The following is a 22464-nucleotide window of genomic DNA, read 5'->3' as shown; positions in this document are numbered from 1 at the left end:
GAGTTAAAAATTACATATTTTGCAATTTTAACATAGAAAGGGTAAAGGAAAGAAGACGAATATAGTTTGATCTCACAATAAGTCAGCTGTTTAATGTTAACAATAAAATAAAATGAAAATAATGACAGGGATACTGAAATATACTAAATATGCTTATATTTAATATTTTGAATCAATGTTTATATATCTACCTAATCATACAATCCATTAAAAATGAAAACAAATGACATCAATGCCATTGATACTAACTTTAGATTTTAGCCTGATTAAGTTATTGCTAGTAGTGCTATAGGATGAAACTTCATGAGCCTAAGTTATTAGAACCGATCTTAAATTCTGTTAAAGAATGAGTAGACAGATTGTGTTTGATTCTTATGGATGAAAATTTTTAAAAAAACCAACACACTAGCCCTAACCGGTTTGGCTCAGTGGATAGAGCGTCGGCCTGCGGACTGAAGGGTCCCAGGTTCGATTCCAGTCAAGGACATGTACCTTGGTTGTGGGCATATCCCCAGTAGGGGGTGTACAGGAGGCAGCTGATCAATGTTTCTCTCTCATCGATGTTTCTAACTCTCTATCCCTCTCCCTTCCTCTCTGTAAAAATCAATAAAATATATATTAAAAAAAAAAACACCAAAGAAAAAACAAAAAACCCAACACACTAGAAAACTGGTTATTTTTTAAGAATTAGAATTTTTTTCACAATAGTAGATACTTTTAATGGAAAAGAGAATTTATAATGTGCTTACAATTATGAGCAAGTACTCATAAAAAACACAGACAACAGAAAATTCCTCTGATCAGGGCAACAAGTTGTCAGATATTTATTACCTGCTAATCATATTTTACTGAAAAGAGGCATGTAAAATTAGGCAAGCAGGCTCCAACTAAAGTCTCATGACAAATCTCATGTAAGCCTGAAATATGGGCTGAAATATATAAACAAATGAAGGGAACAGCTGTGCTAGTAATGAAACCACTGACTCATTATGACGAGTGCTAATTTGTCACGGAAGTCTCTAGAAGATATGTGCAGTAGACTTGCCTTTAACTGAATTGTGTTGATTCTCTCGGGCTATCCAATACATCTATCACTCTAAATATACCTGACCTGATTCTCATGTCCCTCCATGATGGCAGGTTATTTATAAAACACCACCTGAGGAGATGTACTTGTACAGTACACGTTTAGACTATTAATCAGCACTCTTGTGTGCATGGTGTTAGAAAGTACTGACAACAGAGCGCCACTATGACTTCCCGATACCTTTGTTTCCTCTTTGTTGTGGAATAAACTTGTTTTTCTCTAAGCTGTGTGGCTAGTCTGAAGCCCAACAGAGTACGACAAGAAGCTCTAAAGTCTGAATGAGACAGGAGAAAGGGATTTTTCTTACTGAGTCTGAGGGAAGACGTGGTTGTCTCCAAAAAAAACAAAACACTGACTTACACTGTTTGCCAATGTCCATGGTGTTAATACTCCCTCCATTGGAATGTCATGCTATCAATGGTTGTGGCTCACAAAATTCCTCAGTACTTTAATATCAGCTTTTACAAGCTAGTAGGAGTCAGCTGTACCACACCAATGAGAGGCAATGGGGCACAAATGAAACTAGAAACAATTATATAGGGAGGGAGATTCTAAGAATTTTCTAATTTGCTTGGTCTTGACAGTTGAATTATTACAAAATTGCTTAGTGGATAGACATATCAGGGTTCTTCCATACTTGGTGACATTTGACAATATATTAAGAACAACACCATAGATAAGGAAGGTTTTCCCTTTTAGTTTCTTACTCCCTGCCCCTACCTCCTAAATCTGCACAGTATGTGGGACATGAAATGCTACTAGAGACTACTCCCAAGGACCAGTAGGGCCAGCATCACCTGGGACTCAAGACCCACACCAGATGTACTGGCTCAAGATCTGCGTTTAGCAAGTGCCCGGGTGACTTGCATGAATATTAATGTTTGAGAAGCACCGTGATCAACCACACCTTCTTTGTGCAGTTGAAATGTCAAAAACAGACGTATGAGATTCAATCACTTTCTAAGGACCAGAGGGAAAGGATTAAAGTTGCATAGGTTTTAGTTTATTAAAAGAAGCTCACCCATATCTAGTAAGTGAGGGATATAACATACTTTGGTAGAGTTGTAAGAGTCAACTAGATATATGTATCAGAAACTTAATTTTGCTTTGAAGTTCTGTCTTAAGCAACATTAAAGCAGCTTTAATACTTTTGCCCTAAATCCAATACCAATAGTAATTTTCTTACTCATATTTAAGTCTATGAAAACTCAGACTTCTCAGAAATCTGAACTTAATATTGTTCTTGCAATATGCCATAACACTAGAAATATTAAAGCTTTTATTTTCATTGGGAAAAATAATGAAGAAAACTGACAATCTAGGAAAGACCACTGGGCTTAGTGTGGTTCTCAACCTTTCTAATGCCGCGACCCTTTAATACAGTTCCTCATGTTGTGATGACCCCCAACCATAAAATTATTTTCGTTGCTACTTCATAACTGTAATTTTGCTACTGTTATGAATCGTAATGTAAATATCTGTGTTTTCCGATGGTAGCAGCGTTGCCTAAGACCATCGGAAAACACAGATATTTACATTACAATTCATAACAGTAGCAAAATTACAGTTATGAAGTAGCAACGAAAATAATTTTATGGTTGGGGGTCACCACAACATGAGGAACTGTATTAAAGGGTCGCGGCATTAGAAAGGTTGAGGACCACTGGCTTAGACTGTACCTTTTTTAAACCACTTCTCTTATTGCAAAAGAAAATAATGTGGATGCTGCATTTAAGCCTTTTATAATTAAAACTAGAGGCCCGGTGCACGAAATTCGTGCACTGGGGAGGGTGTCCCTCAGCCCAGCTTGCACCCTCTCTAATATGGGACCCCTCGGGGGATGTCCAACTGCAGGTTTAGGCCCGATCCCTGTGGAATCGGGCCTAAACCTGCAGTTGGACATCCCTCTCACACGGATCGCCCCAGGCACCCCCAGGGAGCGGCCACGCCCCCATGCCACGCCCCCTGGGGTGCCGATCGCGGCCACGCCCCCCCGGGGTGCCGATCTCCCCAGGCAACCCCGGGGAGCAATGGCAGGGGCGTGGCCACGCCCCCCGGGGTGCCGATCGCCCCAGGCAAGCCCGGGGAGCGGCCACGCCCCCTTGCCATGCCCCCAGGGGGTGCCGATCGCCCCAGGCACCCCCGGGGAGCAATGGCAGGGCCGTGGCCACGCCCCCCCGGGCTGCCGATCGCCCCAGGCACCCCCGGGGAGCGGCCACGCCCCCATGCCACGGCCCCCGGGGTGCCCAATCACCCCAGGCACCCCCGGGGAGCGGCCACGCCCCCATGCCACGACCCCCGGGGTGCCGATCACCCCAGGCACCCCCGGGGAGCGGCAGCAGGGGCACGGCCACGCCCCCCGGGGTGACGATCACCCCAGGCACCCCCAGGGAGCGGGCATGGGCGCAGCCATGCCCCCCCAGGGTGCCGATCACCCCAGGCACCCCCGGGGAGTGGCAGCAGGGGCGTGGCCACGCCCCCCGGGGTGCCGATCACCCCAGGCACCCCCGGGGAGCAGGCACGGGCGGGGCCAGGCCCCCCCGGGGTGCCAATCGCCCCAGGCACCCCCGGGGAGCGGCCACGCCCCCATGCCACGCCCCCCGGGGTGCCCATCGCCCCAGGCACCCCCGGGGAGCGGCCACGCCCCCATGCCACGCCCCCCGGGGTGCCGATCACCCCAGGCACCCCCGGGGAGCAGCTACACGGGCGTGACCATGCCCCCCCGGGTGCCTATCACCCCAGGCACCCCCCGGGAGCGGGCATGGGCGCGGCCACGCCCCCCCAGGGTGCGGATCACCCCAGGCACCCCCGGGGAGTGGCAGCAGGGGCGTGGCCACGCCCCCCGGGGTGCCGATCACCCCAGGCACCCCCGGGGAGCAGGCACGGGCGCGGCCACGCCCCCCCGGGGTGCCGATCGCCCCAGGCACCCCCGGGGAGCGGCCACGCCCCCATGCCACGCCCCCCGGGGTGCCGATCACCCCAGGCACCCCCGGGGAGCGGCTACACGGGCGTGACCACGCCCCCCCCGGGTGCCTATCACCCCAGGCACCCCCAGGGAGCGGGCACGGGCGCGGCCACGCCCCCCCAGGGTGCCGATCACCCCAGGCACCCCCGGGGAGTGGCAGCAGGGGCGTGGCCACGCCCCCCGGGGTGCCGATCACCCCAGGCACCCCCGGGGAGCAGGCACGGGCGCAGCCACGCCCCCCCGGGGTGCCGATCGCCCCAGGCACCCCCGGGGAGCGGCCACGCCCCCATGCCACGCCCCCCGGGGTGCCCATCGCCCCAGGCACCCCCGGGGAGCGGCTACACGGGCGTGACCACGCCCCCCCGGGTGCCTATCACCCCAGGCACCCCCCGGGAGCGGGCACTGAAGCGGCCACGCCCCCCCGGGGTGCCGATCGCCCCAGGCACCCCCGGGGAGCGGCCACGCCCCCATGCCACGCCCCCCGGGGTGCCCATCGCCCCAGGCACCCCCGGGGAGCGGCTACACGGGCGTGACCACGCCCCCCCGGGTGCCTATCACCCCAGGCACCCCCCGGGAGCGGGCACTGAAGCGGCCACGCCCCCCCGGGGTGCCGATCGCCCCAGGCACCCCCGGGGAGCGGCCACGCCCCCATGCCACGACCCCCGGGGTGCCCATCGCCCCAGGCACCACCGGGGAGCGGCCACGCCCCCATGCCACGCCCCCCGGGGTGCCGATCACCCCAGGCACCCCCGGGGAGCAGCTACACGGGCGTGACCACGCCCCCCCGGGTGCCTATCACCCCAGGCACCCCCGGGGAGCGGGCACGGGCGCGGCCACGCCCCCCCAGGGTGCCGATCACCCCAGGCACCCCCGGGGAGTGGCAGCAGGGGCGTGGCCACGCCCCCCGGGGTGCCGATCACCCCAGGCACCCCCGGGGAGCAGGCACGGGCGTGGCCACGCCCCCCCGGGGTGCCGACCGCCCCAGGCACCCCCGGGGAGCGGCAGCAGGGGCGCGGCCACGCCCCCCCCGGGGTGCCGATCACCCCAGGCACCCCCGGGGAGCGGGCACGGGCGCGGCCACGCCCCCCCAGGGTGCCGATCACCCCAGGCACCCCAGGGGAGCAGCGGCTCGGGCGCGGCCACTGGGCACCGCCATCTTGATTTTATCAACGGTGGACAGGCCACCCGGAGTCCCGCCCTCAGCCTCCGCTGGCCCAATCATGGGCATAGCGGAGGTGCGGTCAATTTGCATGTTTCTCTATTATAAGGTAAGATGACAATTTGTTGGCTTATTGTTGGCATTTCTAATTCGTAGTAAACATTACTTCTCTGGAGGATCAGAATACATAATACTTATAACCATGACAACCGTAGCACCTTGTCAGCTGAGCACTTACTACTGTCTACCAGTAACTGTACTAAATTTTTCCCATGGATAACTTCACTTAATCCTCACAAAATGATTAAAATGAGGTAGGCATTATTATAAACACTATTTTACAGAGGGAAGCAATGAGGCCCAACTGTTGTACAATTGATACAAATTTACATAGTACGTTGTAGAGTCAGGTTTGACTCTGGGAAACCTGTTTTTGTAAAACAAACTGAAATACCATGGGCCAGGCATACATACGGTCAGTACCTAAAACGAATCATCTAAAGTAATTCTTACAACCAACATGCATCTACACCACACACGTGAAACAGACTTGCCAAGGTTACTTAACTGGCCCATGCCCACACAATGATCAAAAATCCTCTCTCAGATTTTGGACATGCTTCAGTAGGAAATGGTTGAGCATTTTGATGAAAAATTTATATGAGTACGTTAAAAATTCATATGACACTACTACAATAAATGTTAATAATTGTAAACAGTTAAGATTGTAAACTTTTTTTCTTTTCTGTATAACAGTGGCTGCAATATTAATGCCTGAAGCTTTCAACAGTAGAGCTTATTTTAAAATATTCAACATTGAGATAAGAACAATTTTAGGAAAGTATCTGAGATTTTAAGGAATGTATAACTGGCATATTATGGAAAATTCGGCAGAAAGTATCAATTCTTAAAAATTGTACCCAGAAATCATATAAAGCAGGTGAGAATACCGGTTAGAAAATATTCATTATACTATTGTTTTAAATTGTTAAGTTCTAAACCTGAATTTCAATAAAATTTTAAAACTATAAACATAAAAAAAGAAAACAAAATGAAAATAAAATAATCCTCTCTCAAACACTCTACTTAATCTGCCTCTAACCATAACTAAACTACCTTCATGGAATTAACTAGGCATGCAGTATCTGAAATATAAAGAACTTCGTAGTATTTTCCTAATGATCAGTATCAGAGGTTTTTTATAAAGGCCCAGAGAGCAAACACTTTTAGCGTTGTGGGTTATATGGTGTTCACTCCACTCTGCTTCTGTAGCATCAAAGCAACCACAGATAACATGTAAACACATGGGTTGCCTAGTACAAGCTTTTAATTAGATTATAGTGGTCGCCAACCTTTTGGACCTCACAGACCACCAGTGGTCCACGGACCACCGGATGGCGACCGCTGAATTAGAAAACATGGCCATAGTTTGCTGATTCCCGATCAAAATGCTCAGGGTGAAATAACAGTAACATGAATATATGCCTATAGCAAAGGAATACACATTTATAAGGGAGCACAGGGTAATCTGAAACTGTGTGTGTTTGCAAGCAAAACAGTAAAGTTTTGACATGACTGTATCAGCTTTGCGATATCAGCAATTTAAAAGCAAAGTCTCTAGGCCTCAGTTGCTTTGACTTTAAATGGGGAAGTAAAATTTCTGCCACACAGCAGAATTACAAGGATTCAGAGATGGAACCATCACCCTAAAGGGCAAGGGGCGTGGTGATTCTGAAAACACAAGAATCCCAGCCCCATCTGCCACAACACTGTCAGAGCCAACTTCCCCATTACACCTTCCTTCCACTGTGCCCAGCAATCAGCAAGGTCATAGTGACTATCTGCCGAATAAGTGAACATAAGGGGAAAAAACCAGTTACGCTGGATGGACAAAACTGGCTAGATTACATCAAAGATTATGTGATTTATTACAATATACATGTTTAAGTGAGAGTTAAGTTCATGAAATTAACTCTGACGTCAGAAATTACCCTGACGTCTTGGGTTTATGGAGTGTAATCCCTTCTCAAAACACAGAAAATTAGGAGCAAGTGTCTAAATATACTATTGCTTTATTCAAATTGGTATTGGCTTATTAGATCAATATCCAAGTTTATTTTTATTTTTATTAACAACTCAAAACAATCCTAAAGCCTAATGGATGTTGCAGTGTGCGCTCTTCCAAGTAATACCTTTCTCTTCTGGAGTCAGTAACACGGTTAGGATTGATATCTTACACTTGGACGCCATTGCTTCTGTTACGAAATGGCTGGAAATTTTATGACCCTGCTGAAATGTCCCCTATTTTTCTTCCCTCTGCTTATTTCTTTCAAATTCTAACTGGTTACAAAAGTATTGAGGGTTTTTTGTTTGTTTGTTTGTTTTATGAAGCACATGAAGGACTCGTGTCAGTGGCAATGTATTGGTAATGAAGAAACAATTTTCTAATTAAGTATGGTGGTAAATCACATTTTCTCTCAGGCACTGAAACATAAATATTGAAAACTAGATTATAAGTCTCTTTCAATCTCTCATCTTTGCAGGTCACTTCTGATGTTCATTTTCAGCGCAGGAGCGGGCTACTTGTAATTAGAGTTTTGTAAAGTTAGGCATCGCCTATGCACTGCCTTTGTTCTCCATCGGGGAAGCACCAATACTCTTCCACGCCACACAAAGGAGGGAGAAAAGGGCTTTGTGGAGGACAAGGGCTCTGTGTAGCTGGCCCCTTCAATGTTACCATCCCAAACTGTACTCCTTTATTGAAATTAGCTGGGAATACAGAACACTCTCTGATATGGACACAATATACCATAACATGTCTCTCCTCTGAGGCCTCCTTCCCAAGAAATACTTGCCTCGATTGTAGGTTTTGCCCATTTCAGATGTCTTAGATGGGGACGCATGAATTCCCACTGAAGGCTCTTCTATTTCTGGTATTAACTATCAGTACCTTTAAATGACCAGGCATGTGCTTTTAGAAAGTTGTTTTCATCCTCTTCTTGCCATCAACATTATTAACTTATCTTTTAAGGCTAGTTTCTTTTTGTAGCTCTAGCCTGAAGATTTTTATAATGAATAAGTTATCTTTTACTTGCCTCTGTCTTTCTATAGAAAATATTATAACATATGTCCTTTCAATTTCTATATTAATCTATATATATAAAAGGCTAATATGCAAAGTGTCCCCGCGGGAGTTCGACTGGGAGTTCTATCACTCGCTATGATGTGCACTGACCACCAGGGGGTGGCGCAAAATGAAGGAAGGCCCCGGCCGGCAGCCAGGGAAGGGAGGCCCCGGCCGGCAGCTGGAAGGCCCTGATCGGCCCTGATCGCCGGCCAGGACTAGGGACTCTACCCGTGCACAAATTTCGTGCACCGAGCCTCTAGTATCGAATAATGCTACATTTAGAGGGAAACTGAAGCAAAAGGAACTGGACATATTTAGAACATAACAAGACTGTACTATCGCAAGAGAATTCTGTCTTGGTCTGCATATGGGCTTAAGCTTGTGTGGCTTATTCTCATTGTACTGCATGAGTTATGTCAATCTCTATTCACCCACCACCCTCTCAACAGCAGTAACATCAAAACAAAATCTCTTCATTGTTTTTACCAGAAACATAGTAGGTCCTGAATTGATCACCCTCAGTTAATGACCATACCTGCCACGAACCTTCTGATGGCACTGTATTTGTTTTGCTACTCCTACCGACTCTAAAGCACCTTATAACAAAAGCCATTGGTAGACCAATCTCCGCCCCTTCCAATTCTACTTCCAATGTCCTCTCCTCTGTAGACCTTTCCCCGATTCATCTCTTACTCTTTGAAGTGGGCTCTGGGTCCATACATATTTTATACAATGCAGTTGATTGTGTATTTCTTTGACTTATATTTTCTACTAGATTTTAACATCCGTGAGGGTCAGTTATCTCATGTGTTTTCATCATATGATCCACCGAGCCTAGGAAATGGCTTACACCAGATAGGGGCTCCAAAAGCTAATGCTGAATAAATGGGCATTAATTATTATAGAAATAGCTGTCTTGATGGAGACACAAGAACTTCAATGCTATTGCAGATTACCAGCTGTTGTTAATTTGTAGTCACATGCCTTTCAGGTTTCAAAAAGAAAAGCCCTGAAAAATGTCTTTCCCTACTAGGAAAATAGACGCTAACAAGTTCATTTGGCCAGATCTGCCACGGATAGTCATACTAGGTATATGAAAAATACATGGAAAAGGATTTCACGGGTATTTGAAAGCAGTGGATCAAAGTGTGCATTTGCTTACACTTATATCTACTTACACAAGCACTAATGTGCTAAATTGAATATAAAGTTGTCATTAAGCAGGGAATGATAAAAAATCCATCTTGGACTAAATCTTTCTTCTTTTAAAGAATATGCAATACCTACAATGTTTTAAGCTAACTCTGAGCATTCAACTCAGAATAATCTCAGTTTTAAAAGCTATAAGTTGAAGAAATGCAGAACTTCAAAAACACTATGTTAAGTGAAAGAAGCCAGACACCAAAAGACCATGTAATCCTCCATATATTAAATGTCTAGAAAAGGCAAATCTGCAGAGACAGAAAGTAGATAGTAGTTGCTCAGGGCTGGGGTGAGGACAAGGATGAACTATGAATGGTTGTGAGGAGGGATCTTACTGAGATGATGAAATGTTCCAAGACTGGATTATGATAATGGTTGTACAATTTGGTAAATGTATCAAAGCTGCCGAATCACATACTTATATACTTAAAATTAGTGAATTTCACATGTAAACTGCACCTCAACAAAGTTATAAAAATGCAACGAAGAGAAGATACTATAGTGATCATTAGGAATCTCCGTGAGGCAGAGAAAACATCCCATTTTAATCTCTAAAATATAACAACAGAGCCAACATAATTTTTACCTTAATAAAAAGCGAGAGGAAGACTTACACTGTTGTAACATTTGTGGGTAGACATTAAAAGTATTTGCAACATATAGAAACTCAGTAACTCCCTCCATATTCACTTGATCTAATTCTAGGACTATCTTTTACTATCTGTAAAACATGTAAATACCGTTTAAGAAACGCAATCCAAGAACTCACTAGTTGCTACAATAACATTTGGTTGTTTCCTGAAAGCTCAATGCTTGCTTTTATTTCATTGGGACAAAAAGGAAGCCTTGGAGCTCATTCAGTTCCCAACATCCCGAAGGAGTATTCATTAAACAGAAAAAGAAAATCAACCTCTCCAAGAAGGCACTGTCACGTCCCAATAAAATAAAGACAACACAAATCAACCAAGTGAAATTTCACAGCAAAAAGTAATGTTATATTCACCAAATATCCCTTTTCTTTTTATTTCTTACATTTTAGTGATTTTTTTACAGAGAGGAAGGGAGAGGGATAGAGAATCAGAAACATCGATGAGTGAGAAATATTGATCAGCTGCCTCCTGTACACCCCCTACTGGGGATGTACCTTCAATCAAGGTACATGCCCTTGATGGGAATCGAACCTGGGACCCTTCAGTCCGCAGGCCGACGCTCTATCCACTGAGCCAAACCGGTTAGGGCAAATATCCCTTTTCTTTTTTCGTGAAATATAATTGCAACCACTCACTCAACTAATACTTATTGAAACTTTTTGTAAGCCAGGCACTCTGCGCAATACTAAGTAAAATCTAGTCCTTACCCTCAAGCTCATAGCCTAGGCGGTGAAAGAGGTAACACACAATGGAGTGTAATACACACCTACGGCCAGGGAAATACCAAGGAGGTCACCTAACTAACAGCCGTTGTCAACACTTGGTTAAATGGGGTTTTGCAGAACAAGCTGGGATTTGCCAAGCAGCATATACAAGGTACAGATTGGACTGTATCATAAGGACTTCACATTCTTGGAAATGAATTGGTGGACTGCTTGTTAACCAAAAAGAGTTCAACAAGCATAAGACCTGTTGTTTGAATTTTATTTTTGGTTGGGAAGACAGTGGCAGTAGACTGGATAGAAATGTCCAGTGTTGCTATGATGTTTTCCTACGATGTTTTCATTTTCCCCAAGAAAGAAAATCCCTGTAAACAGTGGATTACCTCGGACCACCTCTTCCACAGACTCTGTGGTCGTGGTGGTGGTGGTGGCGATGCTGGTGGTTCTCTCCGTGGCCTCTTCATAGGGTTCTTCAGTATCTTCCTCTACCTCCTCACCATCCTCATCGTCTTCATCGTCCTCAGCTTCTTCTTCTTCAACATCAGCCACTTCCTCCTCCTCTGTGACTTCCACGACTTTGTCTTCACTGGAGCAGAAAAGAGAAGGAACAGCGAGAGTCATTTAAATAGGTTTCAGGAAAGGAAAAAAAAAAAATCAACAACGGGAATTCTGGAAATTTGAAAGGGAATGTGCACTGAATTAAAAATGCACACGAGGTGTGAAGCCAGCAGGTCCAAGTAGGAAATGGGAGGGAGGGGATACCAAATGGAGTTTATTGAGCTATGGAGATGACTTCTCATAATGTATAAAAAAATACCACACAGCATCTGCATATAAATACTCAAGAAGTGTAGGTGGAAATAGATTCAAATATTGCTATTAAAAGTTTAAATTGGAAATGAAGGGGGAAGAAGAAATGGCTTAAATAAATCTGTAATACCCCATGGTCAGTGATGCCTGATGAAAGTTTATAGTTGTGCTCCTTAGTCTTATTACTTGTGTAAGCTTTGGAGACTATTGGGTATTTAGTGGTTCTTAAATTTCACTGAGTATCAGAATTACCTGGAAGACCTTAAAACACAGACCACTGGGCACCCTACCCAGAGTTTCTGATTCAGTGGGTCTAAGATTCAGCCTGAGAACATGCATTTCTAACAAGTTCCCAGATGATGCTGATGCTGGTGGTCAGGGAACAATATTCTGAGAGCCACTGAACTATGCAATACTGAGAATAATAGTAAGGGAGCCAGTAAGTCACAGTATACTTGGGAACTAGACCAGAAATAATAGTTATGGCATCAAATATGTACATATAGTAATATACAATGGTGAGTTTTAAATCAGCAGTTTGGGAGGCAAAAGAAGGCCACATCTGGAACAAAATTACAAAGTCCGACTAAGATATCCTTTTGGCAATCATGTACCTGCCAGCGCAGGAACAGTTGAGAGCATTTGAAAGATGATAAATGAAGATAGGAATGAAAGTGTTAAATGGTGGAAGCCCATCACATACCATTGAAGCATAGTGGTCCCTCCTTTGGAAAAAGTGCTGTTTGAACTACTCTGTTATTCTTAGACAGTCTCTAAGTTGTCCATGGGTCAACTCTGTTATTTTTAGACTGTAAAATAACTTTGTTTTTTGCTTGAATAGAAAAGATAAACTTAACTGTCTGACCTTGCAAGCTAGCCATCTAAAGGGGCTGATATACTATATTAATTCACATATTCTTCCAAGTGTTTGTTCATCCAAGGTTATAGGTGTTTGATTAGATATAATATGTACTCAAAGTTACAAGTTGACTGTATAGATATTGCAGGTGTTTGATTAGATATAATATGTACTCAAGGTTACAAGCGGTCTTACACAAAAAACTAGAAGGATATAAAAAGGAAATACTCCCTCCTGTGTTTGTTCAGAATTTGACAGAAGTCATCTGCTCTGAACCTGCGTGCAATAAAGATGGCTCCTAACTAACTGGCTCACTAGGCGTCTTGTCCAGCTCGCAGATTTGCGGTACAACACCATCTGGCCAGATAAAGGAGAAATAGACGGTTCTTCCTCCTTCAGATGACAAAACCAATACAAGAAACAGACGTAGAGGTGGTGGAGGATTTTGACATAGCAGAGCTTCTGCCCTGGGTCTTATTGGACAAGAAGTACCGCAGGAACAGGACTGAGGGCTACCATTTGACATTTAAATCTCCCCAGAAAAAGAGACAGCAGGGGAGAATTGTGACCTCAATGCCGATTCTTGCCTGCAAGGAGAAGCATATTGATGAAGAAGGGAGAGCAACCTGGAAAGTTTGTGTCAGACCCAACCCGGAGCCTTGGAATGCTAGTGTGAGTTGGGCAGATACAGAAAATCAGATTTCAAATATACTGGGGACACAGAACAGGTTTCCCTGATCTAGGAAGACAGAAAGGAAGACGGAGACAGGCTTTCAAAAACTGAAAGTCTGACAGAATAGCCACAACTAATTTTGCTGAGGGTGGAAAAGGAAAAGATATGTGCAGAGATGATACAGCACGAGAAGGAATTTCCATTTCTAACTCAGAATTTAAAGAACTTTTATAAATGATAGGTCAATAAAATGTGTATAACCCCCAGTGAAATGCCTTTCTAGTTCTGATTAAATATGACACAAGGGGTAATAAACAAATGCATACAAAAGTGGTGAAGCATGTGTCTAAAAAATAGAATGAGAAGCTTATTAAACTGAGTAACATAATAATGAACTATTAGTGTACTGACAAATGAAGTGTCAATACAGAAGACCTTGCCCTAGCCGGTTTGGCTCAGTGGATAGAGTGTCAGCCTGCAGACTGAAGGGCCCCAGGTTTGATTCTGGCCAAGGGCATATACCTAGGTTGCGGCTTGATCCCCAGTAGTGGGCGTGCAGGAGGCAGCCCATCACTGATTCTCTCTCATCATTGCTGTTTCTATCTCTCTCTCCCTCTCCCTTCCTCTCTGAAATCAATAAAGAAATATATTTAAAAAAATATATAGAAGACCTTAATCAGTTATTTTAACATTTCCTACACCATGGAAACCTGTTCTCTTTCCCTAATATGCTTGAAATCTGATTTCCACAAGAAATGAGTAAGAAGAAGAGGAAGAGAAAACATTGGCATTGATCATAAGATGGTATAAGCCTTCATCTGCTTAGAGATAAATGGGGTGCAATCATTGATTTCTTGACTACCTGAATTCCTGCACAAAAAGTCTACCATTTGAGACAACGTCTCAAACAAATCCTAAACTTAAAGTTGCTCAGATGCCCCAAATGTTACCCAGTATACTTCCTATACCTCCATATAATTTGTGTCCTATAGAATCTCAATTTCGTACTGCTTGTGAACAAAGATAACCGACTCAAGTCATCAGCCAGTTTATTATGTGTGAGCTCTTTTATGTTGTCAATCAAATAATAGGCACCAATGCTAGTCATTTCTCCAAATTAAGTGGGAAATTCAGATAAAACCAGGGAGAAAATCAAATGAAACCAGTATTCTTCTTAAACTATGAGGGTGCATGAGGTCTTGAAGCACAAAGGAAGTGACAGGCAAGGATGTGGTGATCCTGGGTTAGGACAGCAAAATGCTTCCAGGTGGGAAGGTGAACACATGACCCGGGAACCACCCTCAACCTCCTCTGCTATGACCTGAATGTCGTCTAAAGCTCCAAACAGAAAGCCTGTGTTAAAATGACCGGGGTATAGCCATGAACAAGAGCGGAATACGCCCGTCTCCATCACCGCATCTGCCTGAGCAATTCACAGGCATAATAACAAGAAACAGACACACATAATAGTTCAGCTGGCGGGGGAATTAGATTACTGGGCCTAAGAGAACGCAGGCCCAGTCCTTATTACCATAGCGTTGATTTCTGGAATTAAATTTAGATGTCCATGAATCCAGTTAGCCATTTGAACACTATTAAAACAGTAGCACACGGTTATGTTTTAACACCAAGCACGCCAACATGACCACGGCCAATCGGAGAGTTCATAAACCGCAAGAAAGACAGAAAGGGGAAAAAGTGATTTTTCCTCCTCCTCTTCTTTTTTTTTAAAAAAAATATTTTTATTGATTTCAGAGAGGACAGGAGAGGGAGAGAGAGAGAAAAAAATCAAAGATGAGAGAGAATCATTGATTGGCTGCCCCCTGCTTGCCCCCCACTGGGAATTGAGTCCACAACCCGGACATGTGCCCTGTCCTGGATTCAAACCATCACCTCCTGGTTCATAGGTCAATGCCCAACCACTGAGCCACGCAGGCCAGGCACTTCTTCTCTTCAATGGCTGGAAAGCTTGGCTCTGTGATGTGACTAAGGCGAGTCAGTTTTGGAAAGCTGCTCACAGGGCAAGAAAACGTGAGGAAGGGCTATTTATGAACATGCCAGGCTGGGCATCAGAAAGCAATTTTTTTATAAACAAACAGCTCACAACAAAATAATCCCTTGGGGAAACAGTGGGATATTCACATCACACTGCCACATTTCAGCGCCTGTCAATTTCTAGTACAGGGCCTCTATAGTATTTAAATTCCAGTCAGGAGAAAACACTTCTAACAGAGAAGTGAACTCTCTGAAAATGCTGGCCATCTCAGAAATACCTGAGTTTAATAAGAAGACTAAGGGGTCATGAGCAGAAGCATATTCAGTCCTACTTAAGAGTCAGGGCTAAAGATTCCAGCAGTTCTAAATACTATAGTATTTGAGACAGGAATGGGGCATACAGAGTCGATGTATCGATGTGCATGTTGGGTAAGACCACTCCCAAATGGAAGGAAGTTGGGAAGGCTATCTTGTTATGAACGGTCTGTTCACAGATTTGCTAAGTGCGTTTCAGCACTGACGGTGAGTTGCACATGAGGTTGGACTCTAAGTGGATGAGGGACTTAGAGATGCTATGAAAATGTGGTCTCACCATCCTATTCCTCTGATTGGCTCTAACCGCATTAAACTACTGCAAATGCAATGTTGCTACCTTTTGACGACCTTGTAAACATGTTCTAAGTGCTTCCATGAGTGTGTGACTCCATGGCTCCAATTTTCCACTAATAGGGACTATAAAATTCTCCTGAGAACCACTGACGCTGTCCCTTTAACACTCAAAGGATGTATCAACACTTAAAATGAAACAAATGAACAGCATGACCCAGGAGGCAAAAGATTGGAACATTGATATATCTTCCCTTACTTATTAGTAAAGCTTAAGATACCATGATTTGCCATAATAGGTTTGGCTCAGTGGATAGAGCGTCGGCCTGCGGATTGAAGGGTCCCAGGTTCGATTCCGGTCAAGGGCATGTACCTTGGTTGTGGGCACATCCCCAGTGGCGGGGTGTACAGGAGGCAGCTGATCGATGTTTCTCTCTCATCGATGTTTCTAACTCTCTATCCCTCTCCCTTCCTCTCTGTAAAAAAAAAAAAATCAATAAAATATATTTAAAAAAAGATACCATGATTCTTCAAAACCTGTTTCTGAAATATATTTTGAATATAAAATTGAAGGTCTTTGAATACATAGAAGCTGAAAAGTAGAATGACTTTACTGCTATTTGAATACCTACTGAATTTCTATTTAAAACAATCAAAAGAGTCCAAAGCAATTACACATTAGTTTTCCAAACCTAGGAAATCATATTTTCTAATATTTTTTGTTCCCTAAAATAAAAAGAACTCCTACATATTTATATTCATCAGATAAGAATGCCATTAGCTGTTTACCATCAAAACCTATTTTAATAATGTTCTCAAGCTCATCTAGGTCAGAAAGTGCTTAAGGAGTTTATCTATTATTATTGATTATAATAATTACTAGGTGTATAATACTTTTAAAAGACCTAATTAAAAAGAAATATGTTACAATAGCCATGATCATCTAACCAGAGATGGGGGATTAGTCATTATGCCAAAAGGAAGGTTTTCTATCTGACAGTGTGAGATGATGGGTGGGGGAGTGATTGGACCAAGAAAACATTGCTAATTAAATTTGGCTGAGTTCTTTGTGATAAGATCCTGCTACTAGTTTAGACTAAGAGAGGGAAGCATCATGTACTATAGCTTGACTTCCCGTTTTAGGGCTCCTGGAAGCCAACTTCTATAAAACCAACTTCCAAATAAAGATCCAGCATGATGTTTATTGTTATATCAAGCAAAGGACACCACTTTGGGCATACAATGCTAATATGTGCATCGTGAGGCAAAGGAAAAACAAACAAACAAAAATACAGAATTATTTATTTATTTATCCCATCTAAATTATACTAGGGGTTTTCCAATGAAGATCATCTTCAAATGTTGGTTTTGACAAGGCATTTGTGTCTGGGGGTACTATTGCCAGAAACCAGTTAAAATCATAAGGATCTGAATTTTCTTTTATTCCCACTATTTTTTTTTTTTAAATTTGGAAAATGTAAGCAGTTTAATTAAAAGACATTGGGGGATAAGGCGAGATCTTTCACGTGTCAATGGCATAAAATTCTCTGCACTGAATAATCCAACTCTCCAAACAATGCCCTACAAAGGAATTGTTCCCCGGGACTTGTGATTCTGCCATAGCCTGTTACTCGGGTAGCTTTGTGCCAGCAGGCCCTAAGCAAGGGTGGTGATGCTGCCACCGCCAGGTGAGCTCCGATGGAAGCAACCCAACCCTGAACTTCAAAGGCATCCCACCTCCAGCCACCCCCTGCACCTGGAAACCAAAATAAGCCCCACAGGCTTGGCCATACATCTGTAATCCGGTTAAGGCTCTTACAGTGCTTTGTTTTTCCTCCTGACATACATGTGGCCCACGCTTATTAAATACAGCAAGTCAGCATTTTGTTTTTTTTATTAAAGTTGGCAGCCAGCTCCCTCAAGAGAATGCAAGCTTCTGCTCCTCTCCTATTCATCATTTTCAAATTAGTTTTCTCATTTAAGTACAAGACTCAGGGATACAGTTACAGCCTCCAACAGTGCTAGGAGCTGCCAACCCAGCAGCGTGACTGTTGCTTCTCAAAGCCATGAGCCGTTTCATCAAATCCAATCTTCCTTGACTCATTCCCTGGCAAAGACGGGAGGCTGTCATTTATCATCTGGTGTGATTCACTTCGTATTCCTCTAAAGTTGCCCCCCACCCCCGCTTGAGTAGTTAATACCACTTACAATGCAAGCAGGAAAGTAGCTGAAAGATGATCACATAGTCAAAGAATTTTAACTCCAGAGATCTGAATAAGACCAAGTCAAATAACTCTCTCTCTAAAATACCAACAAACAAACACTTATAACCAATTTGAAAAACAGATATAAGTACTGGTCCCTAATAGGCACACGTCCTCACAACAGCCCGAGTTTAGGTATAGCGATGTCTGTTTCTACATCCCAGGCTACTGGGAAAGCAGTGTGTTGCACCACTCATCACATGATTCAATCACAAGCTTTCACAATGTATTTGCAAAACGCACCCTCCATTCTACCAACTGGTGATTATTTCTGAGAAAAGTTCTTGGAGCGCACAGACCATAGTTAACTGGGCTTTCAACTATACCTAGCAGTGTGCCACTCACAAATCAAGCTGTAACAAGAGCATTTCATGCTGATTGCAATAATGATCATGATCAAGATTTCTTTCCTTATGCCGAGCATCAGCTTGTGTGGGTCTCTGCTCGAGTTTCTGGGAAATGACTGAAAATGGGCTGCATCCGGCATCATTAGCAACCCTCTGTGTTTCTGGAACGAAGGTAACCCCCCCCCTTCCCCGCCCCCAGAGCTTAATAAATGAACACACACAAAAAAAATCACATGCTCGCGCTCTTGTGTAGGGTAGAAAAAAATGCTCCCAGTTGCTGTGGCTATATCTTGTATTTATTATGTCACAAGTTCTAATGAAAGGTAGCTCAAGACACTGAAACCACATTACTGTTATTTACACTAGAACTCCACCAACAGCTTCAATTCAGAGTAAGCTTACCATTGTTATGATTTGTATTTTGACATGTTACGTTGGGATGCAGTTAGTGGATTAACCTTTCCCTCCATAAATACTTTTAACATGATGGGCTTACACACCGTATTATTAGCTCTGTTTCTACCTTATTTGATTCCAATAATGACAAATCATCTGAAAACAACAATAACATTAAAACAGTCTAGCTATCGATCAAAGGGAGATGTAATTTTTATATTTATTTCTCTATGTTTATAACAACCCCATTCTCTACAAAAAAGACATCTCTGTGGAACACTGCACATAAATAATGACTAAGGCACCTTTCTGTCCTTTTTAAGAGCATTAGATTGAGCAGATGTCTGCTAATGTAGAAGTAGGGTCTATGAATTCTGCCCCCCCTCTCCCCCCCAGGAACCCTAGTTCCCTACTATCAAACAAGAACGTGGAGAAAATAGCTCACTCACTTTAGGAACTCTGGGTTAAATGATGTTTTTCAAGGAGAATAAGTTAGCCCTCTACAGATTCTGGCCCTTTTCTAGGCATGTGTCGCAATGTACCTTTTTCTTTCTTGATATCTTTTCATCTGTACTAAACTAATCTAAAGCATTAGACTCAACCCCCCCACCTCCATCCTCCTGAAGGCTCATTACTAGGGCAGATTAAACAACATGGACTCAACATATACTATACTAGAGGCCCGATGCACAAAATTCGTGCAAGGGGCTTGGCCCTCGCAGGCCTCATCCGGTTGGTTGTTCTGCTGTTTGGTCTAATTAGCGTATTAGCTCTTTATCATATAGGATTATCAGTAAAAGTGAAGCATTTCGCATTTACCTTAAATATATTATGAATCATTCAATCAAAATTATTTATTGGTCTGAGACTTTTTATGCTCAAAGGTGAATGAATTAATCATTTTTAAAGTTATGATTTATATGTGTTCTACAGGTAAAATTAAGGAAATCTAGTTGGATGAGAAAAGTGGAGATTGTTAACTACAATTCTAATGTAGAATTAATGGAAAAAGAATTTGCAGAAGGTTTTGGACGAATTTAACATTTGAAATACTACTTATACTTTTTGTTTGGCACAAGAAAAAAAACTAAACCCTCAAATATAGATATATCAGCACAAATCTATTCCCAGTTTTGGAAAAGCCCAAATAAAACTCATTAAGTCATTCAACAAATAAAAATGGACATTAAAAAGCTGTGACCTTTAAATGGGTTAACATATGCAAGGTGTTCAGAAAGTGGTTTGCACATAGCAAGGCCACATACTATCTCTAACTATTACTACTCATGCACAGAAAAGGGTATACAAGATAAAACCTAGTCAACATCTTCATGAAACTCACTAACTAACTAGAAAACCCTGAAAGGTTGGGGGTATGGAAAGGGGCCACATTATTAAAAATAATATCATCCAGCATAGGCTAGTATACATTGACCAAGTAAATTCATACACTGCTGCTACCTCGCTGTAAATGGGCATAAACATTATTGAAATACATTTTAAGTGATGTGAAAAGATTCACATCTTTTAACCCCCAAATCCTACCTTTGGAAATCTACTTAAAACAATTATTATGGAATATGGGAGGAAATCTGAATTCATTAAAGAATTCAAAAACATGGCTTCACAAACATAAGCAGCAAAAAATGTCTGACCATGGTGACATGGATAAACAAACTTTGAAGAAACATACATAATTAAAGGGATTATAAATGCATTTTGAATGTCTTTAAGATATTATTGAACAATAAAAATATTACATTTTTACCACAACTACATAATAAAATACACAAATGAACAAAAACAAAAATAGAAACTGAACTTACAATAGGATTAAATTATAGGTGATCTTCCCTGACCCAGTGAAAAATTAATATACTTTCAACAGTTTTCTAATTACATGTAATAGAAAAATATTTCAAGTGGAGATAATCTTCCATGCCTCTACATACACCAAATATTTCAAAACATGAGCTGTTTGTCCCAGAAAATAGGCCAGTATTTATTGCAGTCAAAATGGACTACACTATACTAATAAAAAAAATATTTGACATAATGATTAGAATTAATGAAGTAAATGGGTGCAAATAAGAAGCCTTAATCATCCATTGTATTAGCACATTTTGATGATGGTATTTTAAACTATGGATGCAGTTATGAATAAATGAATAAATCACTGGGGTTGATGGGATACTGACAGAATTATTTCAAGCCTGAGACTGAATCTGTCAAAATCTTAGCAAGAGTATGTCAAATATTGAAAACAAAACAATGGCCTACAGACGGGAAATGTTCCATACACCTCCCAATCTTCAAGAAAGGAGATGCCAGGGAGTACAGCAACTATAGGATTATTGCTCTTATTTCCCACCCAAGCAAAGAGATGCTTAAAGTGATGCAACAAAGGCTTCTACTACCTGATATGGAGCAAGAAATGCTGGATGTTCAAGCTGGATTCAGCAAAGGAAGACAGACTTAAGACAGGCATTCACTGAATACTGGCATGCTCTATAGAATTTCAGGTTAGTCTATTTTTTTAAACCACAATAAAGTTTCTGACTGTGCCAATCATGAAAAGCTCTGTGCTGCTCTGAGAGCAACAGGCATGCCTGAGCACGTGACTGTCTTGATGCGCAACAACGCAGAGAGGTAGAATGGTCTCCTGTAGGCAAGGGTGTCAGACAAGGGTGCATTTTATCGCCTTATGGGTTTAATCTGCACACAGAACATATATGAACAAGCGGGCTAGACTCAGAGGAAGGAGGAGTGAAAATTGGTGGACGAAATACCAGTAACTTAAGATATACAGTTGGCCCAGCCAGTGTGGCTCAGTGGTTGAGCGATGACCTGTGAACCAGAAGGTCATGGTTCGATTCCTGGTCAGGGCACATGCCCGGGTTGCGGGCTCAATCCCCAGTGTGGGGCGTGCAGGAGGCAGCCGATCAATGATTCTCTCTCATCACTGATGCTTCTATCTCTCTCTCCTTCTCCTTTCCTCTCTGAAATCAATAAAAATATATTTTAAAAAAGGATATGCAGCTGACATCATCTGACTGGCAGAAAGTAGCAGTGACCTGAAATGACCTCTGCTGATGAAAGTGAAAGAAGGAAGTGCTAAAGCAGGACTGTATTTGAACATCAAACAGACAAAAGTCACGAGGACAGAAGAAATACACAACTTTAATAAAGACAATGAAGACACTGCTTACCTTGGTTCAGTCATCAATTCAAATGGAGACTACAGCCAAGAAATCAAGAAAAGGCTGAGACTCGGAAGGGCAGCGATGGAAGAATTAGGAAAGTCACCAAGAGCAAAGATGTGTCAATAGAGGTCAAGGCTAAGGTCATTGACACCCTCATATTCCCAATTACTATATATGGATGGGAAATTGGACAGTGAAGAAGGCTGATGGGAAAAAGTTGATTCATTTGAAATATGGTGCTGGAAGTTAGCTCTACAGATACCCTGGGCCACCAAGGCAGGACTTAGAGCAAATTAAACCTCAAATATTGCTGGAGGCAAAGAGGACAACACTGAAGCTGTCCTACTTTGGATACATCATGAAAAGGCAGGGTTCTTTGTAAAAGACAATAGTGCTGG

The 22464-nt window shown here is 43.1% G+C and overlaps 1 protein-coding gene across 6 annotated transcripts in view; it reads right to left on the bottom strand.

Moving 5' to 3' along the window:
• Nucleotides 1-22464, bottom strand: part of APP (amyloid beta precursor protein) — a 223589-nt gene that overhangs the window by 91735 nt on the left and 109390 nt on the right. For all 6 annotated transcript variants that reach the window (XM_079766781.1, XM_079766782.1, XM_079766777.1 and 3 more), the window contains exon 6: nucleotides 11297-11499. In XM_079766781.1, the coding sequence (XP_079622907.1) occupies nucleotides 11297-11499 (203 nt within the window). The remainder of the gene's footprint in view (nucleotides 1-11296; nucleotides 11500-22464) is intronic.

The sequence above is a fragment of the Cnephaeus nilssonii genome (assembly GCF_951640355.1).
Source record: "Cnephaeus nilssonii genome assembly, chromosome: 3".
Taxonomy (NCBI): Eukaryota; Metazoa; Chordata; class Mammalia; order Chiroptera; family Vespertilionidae; genus Cnephaeus; species Cnephaeus nilssonii.
This window is presented reverse-complemented; position numbering and strand designations above follow the sequence as displayed.